Source organism: Quercus suber, unplaced genomic scaffold (assembly GCF_002906115.3).
Source record: "Quercus suber isolate HL8 unplaced genomic scaffold, Cork oak 2.0 scaffold_132, whole genome shotgun sequence".
Lineage (NCBI taxonomy): Eukaryota > Viridiplantae > Streptophyta > Magnoliopsida > Fagales > Fagaceae > Quercus > Quercus suber.
Genome location: NW_027069595.1, coordinates 367,151 through 376,865, shown reverse-complemented (window position 1 = coordinate 376,865; position 9,715 = coordinate 367,151). Strand labels below are relative to the sequence as shown.

Here is a 9,715-nt window from a genome sequence, read left to right as displayed (position 1 = left end):
TCTCAAACACGTATAAATGCTTGCAAGTTATTCTAGGAATCAAGCAAAAAACAAGGTAAGTGGATAGTGGATTCTAATAATTGTCTCTTGTTTGCACACAGAAAAAATTTCTTTTTTTCTTTCCTTAAAAAAAAAAATTAAAAAAGATTTCTTTGTGTTTTATTATTTGGAATTATGTGATCATTTATCAAAAAAGGAAATTTCCAAATTTGTAGTTTTCATTTAAAAACAAAAAATCAGGAAGATGACTTATCCTAGAACCCCACCCCAACCTACCAATGGGGACCAAAGGATAAAAGAAAATTGCTTTAATAATTTCAAGTACAAGCAAAACACAGTAAGGTACAAGCACTTCACAGCAAGCCTGGATTTATTAATTTATTTTAGTTTTTGAGGTTCATTTTTTGATAATTAAAATTCACAAAAAAAAAAAAAAAAGAAAGAGAAAAATAAAAAACAATATTAGATAGTTGGGATTTTTCCTGGCTATAAAAGGAAGTTGTTACTTTTAAGCAACTGAATTTCTCTCTCCTCTCTCTAGATCTTCTCAGAATCTCCTAAATACTTGTAAAGCTCTGAATTCCACTCTAAACTAAAATATCAGATTTTAATGCCACTTCTCCCAGAAAACTAAAGGTAAAAACAGAAACTTCCAATCTTTATTTGCTACAACTTTAAATTTTTTTATTTTTTCTTTCTGATGGGTCTGTTTTATTTGTTAACAAGAGTTACTGTTCGTGATTTTTTAATGCAAACTTTGATTTTTAGATATACATAAGTCCAGCATGGCTTAGAAATTGAATTTGCTTAGTTCTGTTTATGAATTTTCTTCCTTGCTTTAAGCTTTGTTTGATTTGCAAGAAAGTGATGGAAAAAAGTGTGTCAATATTTTATTTAGTGTGATTTCATTGTATGGTTCTTTGGAAGTAATGGGTTGCCACTTTACTGAACCAGTAATACTCTTTTAGGCTTACTAGTGTTGATTTATTAAAAGTTTGGAAAACTAAGAGAACATGCAAGATTGGATTAAGATTGTATATTGCTTTTCTTTCTGAGTTTAGTATCTATTTGCTTAAAGAGAGCCCCAATTCAGGGCCATTAGAATTTTCTGGCTTTAGAATTTTTGGAGTGTAGTAAAATTAAGTAGGAAATAGTTTTAAGAAAATTTTATGCGAGATTTTTTATTAAATCAGTTTATAAGCTGTAGTTTGGTGCAAGTTATTCCTAGGACTAAGAATAGCTTTTAATAATACTATCTGTTTATAATGTTTCCTTTCCAATTTTGAAGCTTTAGATTTTTGCATTTTGAAAATGAAAATAACTTAAAAACTTTGGAATTCAAAATCACATCATTTATATCCCTATTTTTTTCTCTGCAACCAAACAGATGGTAAAGTTGGGTTGTTGCTAAATCATTTGCTTTGTCTCAGGCACAGTTTCTGGGTATGGATATTCTCTCATACAGTGGTGCGCCTTGCTCTCATGTAGTAAATTTAAGGTTGGAATTGGTTGTGAGAAGTTCAGATTTGCATCAGTCAAAGCTTACTTTTAGAAAACATAAATTTAGGTGCACTGAAATTAATTCCAGATGTGGGTCCTTTAGATTGTACAATATAGATCAGTCTCTCTTAAAGCAACACAGTCATCAGGGCAGATTTAGGTCATCTAGTACCCTTGGGGGCTTTAGAAATGTTGATTTAAAGGTCTCGAGTGGAAACTATGATGGGTATGTGATTGATGGGAAAGAGGATGCAAGAGATATTTCAAAACCAGGAGAGTCAGAAACTAAGGTTGTAATTCCAGGCATGCCAGATGAATCTAATGGTGAATCTAGTGCTGCAGTCAGTAGTTGCTTTTGGGAATGGAAGCCCAAGTTCAATGTACATTATGAGAAATCAGGGTGTGAAAATGCGACTTCCCCACCAGTGCTCTTTCTTCCTGGTTTTGGTGTTGGTTCTTTTCATTACGAGAAACAACTGAAGGATTTAGGACGTGATTTTAGAGTTTGGGCAATTGATTTTCTTGGGCAAGTGAGCTTGTTTACTCTATTGATTTGTGGCAGGATCAAGTTCGATATTTCATAGAAGAGGTAGCCAATAGCTCTGCAATTTTCCTCTATTTCCTTTCTGTAATGGTAGCATAGCTATTATATTGGCATATTTCTTTAAAGTTAAAACTCACATCTACTATGTATAATTGCATCTGCACATAAGATTGGCATGTATTATATGTATTAGATTGGCATGTATTAGATTTGAACCCTTTTCTTTTTTGTGCATACTGTTTAGGCTATTTTCATATTTTCACTTTGATCAGGGAAGTTCACACTGCATTTAAAATCATGCACCTCACACACTAATATACCACTTTGGCACCAAGCATGGATTAAGTTTGTATAGTTATATTTTTGCAAAAAGTATTGTGGTTCTAGACAATCTTAACAAAACACTGTTCCGTCTGGAGTGAAGATTTGGTGAGTGACACCTACTAAATTTTTTGTAAAGTTGGATGTTAGCTTTTAAATCATTATGGGAATGGATATTTAACCTTTTCTTTGCTACCCCAAAAACAAATATATTGAAGCCAACTGGAAGTGTTACTCCCATGGAAGTATATTTGTTACCAGGTCCAACACTATTGCTCAACCCACAACATCTATCATCCACACCTCCAATATTAGCATTGTGGGTGCTTGCAAACACATTCACTAACTTTACTATTTCCAGTACAACACTTATCACTACAAGCACTCCAACCTTGTGGTTCTGCCATTAATTCCAGCATCGCATCTGCCACCATTGGTAATGCTACAACCTGCAGCTACCACTGTTATGGCACTACCACCCCATCTGCTACACCATTGCTCTACTAAGACTTCATCTGCTTCAGTCAACCACAACAACCATGGCCACCATTTCCATTGTATTCATTGACACTGAAATCCCTCCACTGCCTCTACCACTGCCACCACTGTCAGCATTTTTTAATCATGAATGCCACTTGTTTACTTCTGTCACATAGTGAATTGGCATGGTTCATTTTGCGGTTTCATGGACTTTAGAAACAATGGATTATACTGATGGTAGCCATACTTCTTGTGAACTATAATCTTTTATCCCTCCCTTTTTATTTATTTCTAGTATTCTGTGGCATGGGGATCCGATTTTAGTTAATTAGAAATCATCGGTATACTTTGATTTGTTATCTATACACACCATCATAAGCAATAGTATGTCTCAGTTTCATACTATATGCTATCTGTTATCTTGGATAATGAAGTGGCTAGCAAAAAGAGTAAAGATGTCAGTATGTCAGGACTGCTCTCAAGTGTCAGAGCTACCCATTTTTGAAGTTGAGTGAATGACTACTAATTAATGCAAAAGAGGAATTATCCTCCTCTGTTGTTAGGTTTTTCCTTTGGCTGAATCTCAGTAACAGTTAACATGCAAAGGTACAACATTTAATTAATTATTTTTCTCAGTAATATGTTAGTCTCTATATTGTTTGTGTGGCCAGCAGTAAGACAATGACATCCTTCACCATCTATCTATTACCAAAATTCCATGACAATCATCCTTTGATAACCATAAAGGAATCATGGTTGAGAGTGAATCTTTGTTGTTATTTCAGCTAAAGTAGCTTCAGGATATTTAATCCTAATCAAATTGATCTCCTAGATTTCAGACTAATGATATGTTCAAGTTAGTCTATAAACAGGGAGATAAATCAATCATTTTTCTTTCAGGTCATTGGTGAACCAGTCTATATCGTTGGGAACTCACTAGGAGGATACGTGGCTCTATACTTTGCAGCATCCAACCCTCATTTGGTGAAAGGTGTTACATTGCTCAATGCAACTCCTTTCTGGGGATTTCTGCCTAACCCAATAACATCTCCTAGACTAGCAAAAATATTTCCATGGTCTGGAACATTTCCTCTGCCTTCCCGTGTGAGAAAGCTCATAGAATTTGTGTAAGTTTAACTGGTCTTTTACATCACATGGTGTCCATTTTCGGATATATGCTTCTGTATTTCCAGGTCAGCTTGTCATGTCTTAAACCTATGAGCAGCAGTGCACCACATATAATATCAGTAACCATCCATACGTGGGAATGTTATTATTTAATAAAATTTCTTTGCAAAAGTTGAAGTTTAGGCTTGGAGAGCAGAAACTTATAATTTTTGTTTTAAATCATTTGAGCTTGAACTGCTAATACATTGTTAACATGGTTAGGTCCTTTACTTATGTTGTAGGAGGAAAAGTTGCTTCAGTTACTCTTATCCATTTCCAATGTCTATAGAGTAACAGTATTTTCAAATTTCAATATGTGATTTCAGTTGGCAGAAAATAAGCGATCCTAGAAGTATTGCAGAGATACTCAGGCAAGTTTATGCCGATCATACCACAAAGGTTGACAAAGTATTTTCTCGTATACTTGAGACAACACAGCATCCAGCTGCCGCTGCATCATTTGCCTCAATTATGTTTGCTCCTCGGGGGCAATTATCTTTTGGGGATGCTTTATCTAGGTGGGTTACCTATGCTCAAACTGCTACAAATATTTCTTGTGTCTTCTTTCTTTTTCTTGGTCCAAATCGTTTCCAGTTAATTTTCATTTGTAGGTGTAAAATGAACAATGTACCAATCTGTCTCATGTACGGAAAAGAAGACCCCTGGGTGAAACCTGTTTGGGGACTTCAGGTGAAACGGCAGGTCCCTGAAGCTCCATATTATGAGATCAGCCCAGCTGGTCACTGCCCTCATGATGAAGTTCCTGAGGTATGTAGTTTGGCACTCACTAGTTTAGGGTGTTCTTAGATAATGTTTGTAAAGAAATATACTTTGCAGAAATCAAAATTGTGATAAAGACAAATAAAAACTAAAACAAAATTTTTTATTGAATAATAGGCTTGATTTTTTTTTTTTTTCAAAAAACCTAAAGCATGGTTCATATAAAAGCTACAAAAACTTAAAAAAAAATCAATTTTGAATTAATTACATTCTATGAAATTATACATTATCTTCAAATCAAATAAAATCCTAATTCTGAAAAGATTGAAATAAGATATTTTGGTGTAGTACAATCACATTATTACAGAACTCCACGTTATGATTCTCTACGCTACCCGTAAAACCAGGGGAATTTTTTTTTTTTCTTACAAATCAGCATGTATCTTATCTTGATTAATGTTGAACATGATATTTGATTGCACTTAATATCCCCCACATTTGACACTCTAGTTTGTATGAAGAATGTAGAACAAGGAGTGCCAATGCAGTTTACCAAAAAAAAAAAAAGGAGTGCCAATGCGCCCAATTTATAGGGTCTCAATGAGCTAGGGCCTTCTTGCATCACGATGTCCCTCAGTGGACCAACATGCTTGGGCTTCCTGTGGTCCTCAAGCATTATTTTTGTTCTTTTCCTTCCTTGGAATGATTATCCACAAACATAAAGAAATTCTGAAGATAATGCTTGTCCAGTCTCATTTCTCCAGTTGGTTTTGCTAGATGCCATAATTTGATGCTATAGCTGTGACTTCCAAAGGGGAAATAGAAAAAAGAAAGTAGAAGTGGTTTTATGTTTCAGAGATGACACAATGATGCCACTTATTACATGTGGAAAGAAGGATCTTACAGGATAAAAATTCATTAAATTGGCGTTTACAATCAACTTTTATTCACTTGTTTGGAAGGTTTAATTGCAATTCATTTGTTGCGAAGGCCATAAATAATTTACCTTGGTTAGCTTTATTTCCTTTTCTATTCTAGTACTTAGACCAGACCATTAACTGTTTTTGTCACACAGGTTGTGAATTATTTACTACGTGGGTGGATCAAAAACCTGGAGACACAGGGTTCAATTGCATTACCCCTTCTTGATGATTGTGAAAGTATTGACTACAGCATTGCCAGGGAGTTGGAATTTGTGAGAGATGGATCAAGAAAATCATTGAGTGTGCGTTTCTTTGGATCCAAGTTCTTACTTTGGAACAGGATAAGCTCTTACATCAAATCTCAATTTGGGAAAACAGATCTCAAATCTTGATACTGGCACCAACTTTGTCTTTGTTTTGAGCATAATGTATATCTGAAAGTGTACCTTATTTGTCATATACTGGTGTATTAAAGGAATCAATTAATGTAAACCCATATTCTTTCTACTTCAATACTTGTTTTTCCATCAAAAACAGCTATCCACAAAAGCCTAAAGCCCTAAAGATGGCTGATTTTTGGTTAAAACATTGATGTAGAGAAATAACCATAAAAACTGATGTAGCAGGCTAGCAGCATAGGAAGGAGTTAAAATGAAGCCAACCATTATCATTGTACCACTAGAATATAAAGTTTAGACATTTATGTGTTTGAGTTAGCTTATTTTCTTTGGTTTATTTTGCTTAGAAGGATGAAAGTATAATTGAGCAAAGTTTTAAAAAATCATACAAGCCAAATAAAGCTAAAAATAAGTTAGCTAAACAAATCTTTGCTCACCACCTCGGCAATCTTGACACATTCGTTTGATTGTGATTTATACCGCTACTGCTACTGTCATCATGCGATGCGGTAACATTGATAAAAAACAAAAAAGTATTATGTCAAGAGCTTTATAAATCAACTTTTAGCATTTTTAATTAAAAAAAAAAAAGATTATGAGCTTTATAGCTTAATTTTTAGCGTTCGTTTTCACTTTTTAATGAAAATGTTTATGATTCAAATTATTTTTTTAATTCTTAAAATATAGAAAGAATAGTAATAGTAACATTATTAAATCTAATTAAAAAATTATAATATTAATTTTACATACTAGTCAATAAAATCACTTGCTTTTTACCTTCCACAAAGTACAGCTGAGCCTAGATTTTGCCGTTTCCAAAAACAAACAAGGCCAAAATTGTACCCGCCGAAAATGTTAACTAATTACCTAACGACTCTCTGGATATTCAAAAATTTACAAACTTTCCAAAGCAAAGAAATTTACCCAATATGGTAAGGCTGCTATCCAAGACATTTCGCTCTGTCAAAATCCCTAATCCTTCAAAATCATGCCCATCTGCATCATCATCAACAACACAGAAGACATCACAAGTTAGACTGAGCTCGAGATCATGGTCTGTCTATCTCATTCTCTCCACCAACACCCCCATCAAAACCTACGTTGGCGTCACCACCGATTTTTCTCGCCGGTACATTCACTGATTCATGTTTGTTCAATAGAAAAAAAAAATGAAATTTTTGTTCATTTTGGAGGGTTATTTGATAAATCTGTTGAAATTTGTTATCTGGGTCGATCTTAGTTTGTTTAGTTCTTATGCTCAAATGGGGTTTTTTTTTTTTTTCCCAAATATATATGTTTGATTGGATATAAGAGCATGCAAATGTGTTTAGTTTTGTAATTCTTGGCGTGGCTTGCCAATATGACATAATGGGGTATTTGGGAAATCTGTTGGAAGTTCTTACCTGGGTCAATCTTTGTTTGTTTAGTTCTTATGCTCAAATGGGTTTTTTTTTTCCCCAATATTTATGTTTGATTGGATATAAGAGCATGCAAATGTGTTTAGTTTTGTAATTCTCGGTAGGCTTGCCAATATGGCATAATGGGTTATTTGGTAAATCTGTTGGAAGTTCTTACCTGGGTCAATCTTAATTTGTTTAGTTCTTATGCTTAAATATATATATATATATATTTTGGTTTGATTGGATATAAGAACATGCAAATGTGTTTAGTTTTGTAATTCTCGGAATGGCTTGCCAGTATGGTGTAATGGGGTATTTGGTAAATCTGTTGACTGGGCCAATTTTAACTTACTGGTTCTTATGCTCAAATGGATCGTTTGGAATATGTTTGATTGGATAGAAGAGTATGCAATTGCGTTCAGTTTTGTAATTCTCGGTAGGCTTGCCAATATGGTGTAATGGGGTATTTGGTAAATCTGTTGACTGGGCCAATTTTAATTTACTGGTTCTTATGCTCAAATGGATTGTTTGGAATATGTTTGATTGGATAGAAGAGTATGCAATTGTGTTCAGCTTTGTAATTCTCTGTTGGCTTGCCAATATGGCAAAATGGGGTATATGGTAAATCAGTTGAAAGTTCTTATCTGGGCCAATTTTAATTTGTTTAGTCCTTTTTCGCAAATGGGTTATAAATGTTTTTAGTTTTATATTTCATGTTATAGCTCTCTCTAATATGGTATAATGGGTTACTTGATGAATCTGGTAAAAGCTCTTGTCTGGGTTAATCTTAATTTGCTCAGTCCTTTCGTGGAAATGGGTTGGTTTTTATATATTTGATTGAATAAAAGAGCATCTAAATATGTTTTGTTTAGTTGTTCTTCTTTTTATGGCTCTCTAATATGGTATAATAGGTTATTGCTGTGTTAAATTGAATTAACTTAGGCAATTAGCATTTTTGTATGTCTCCATTAGGTTATTTGGTTATGACTCATCTGAGATCTTGCATAATTTTGTCCCCTGTAATTGGTGACTGAATTATCTAAATCCTGAATTCAATTATATTTTGTGGTTAAATATGTTGGTTTGGCACAACACATCTTGAATTATTTGGCACCATAATTTGGAGTAGGTGAGTGAGTTGAGCAGAAAATCTTGATAGTCTGAGTTTAAAAGAAAAATAGGATAGATGGGGTAAAGTAATGTGTTTTTGGAAGAGGAGAAGTAAAAGAAGGATACTTTTTCTGTTTGTTATTAGTTTAAGCATTTAACGTTCTACTGGGTCTGGGTATGTTGGAAATAACTTGTTAGAATCATTCAAAAATGTGCCAGAAAATTGTAATAGGAAGCATCTGAGATTTCTACAAGATTTGTCCCAAAAATTATTTATAGAAGCATTTATTCTCTTTTCTCATTGGTTGATTTGGTGATTCCATTGATAAGCATGTTTGCAAAACATTAGCAAAAGGCTCCTGAAAAGCTAGCTTATATTGTGAAAATAGGTGTTAGTTTTACAATTGCTGAAGGGATGGCAAAGTTTAGGGACAAGGTGTGGGGGATTGTGAGAATAAGCTGGATTGACAAGTACACTAGTAGCAGAAGTTTGAATTGCTATAGAACAGTGAAATAGGAAATTTTTGTGGTTGGAGATCCATTGTACTCATGCCCGCAAGAGTCGCTTCTTTGTTTGTACAGCAAGCCTTTGGAAAATCCTTCCAGAAGATAAGTTTATTCAATTGATTGGTGCTATATGTGCAAAAGGTATTGAAAATCAGAGGATCATCTTCTTTTTTTCACAATATGCTGTGCAGAGGATTCTGGTCTTTTACCTTGATAGGTTTCAATTGGTTATTTCATTGTAGAGTTGAAATGGTCGTTTTGGTGGCAAAAGAAGAAGGTTAGCTTGGAAAGAAATGAGCCTTTGTGTTTGATGAGAAATATTTGGAAGGAAACGAGTTTTGGAGGGATTGAGTGGCGCCCCCTACACCAATTGGAGTCACCTTCCTCAAAGACTTCTTGTGCCTCCATTGTGGGATGGCTGTACCCATTACTGCTGCTTTACTTGATTTATAGGATTTTTCTTTTCCTGCAAGAGTTGGAGCTTGCCAGCTTTCCAAACAATCATGACTTTGTATACCTCCTGCATATGCAAGTATTGTTCCCTATGGCACTTTCTATAATGTTAAGGCACAAAATGAAGAACAAAATAATTTGGAAAAGAAAAAGGGAAAGGGGGGGGGGGGGGGGGGGGGGGGGGAGAGAGAG

General features: G+C 34.4%; 1 protein-coding gene across 1 annotated transcript; it reads left to right on the top strand.

Moving 5' to 3' along the window:
* The first annotated feature begins 500 nt into the window (after positions 1-500).
* Positions 501-6,168, top strand: LOC112035968 (pheophytinase, chloroplastic). Its single transcript, XM_065776376.1, is given in 7 exon segments — positions 501-636; positions 1,431-2,019; positions 2,022-2,089; positions 3,746-3,972; positions 4,339-4,530; positions 4,624-4,780; positions 5,808-6,168. Coding segments are annotated over 6 exon segments (1,458 nt in total). The 5' UTR covers positions 501-636; positions 1,431-1,445; the 3' UTR covers positions 6,048-6,168.
* Positions 6,169-9,715: the final 3,547 nt, after the last annotated feature.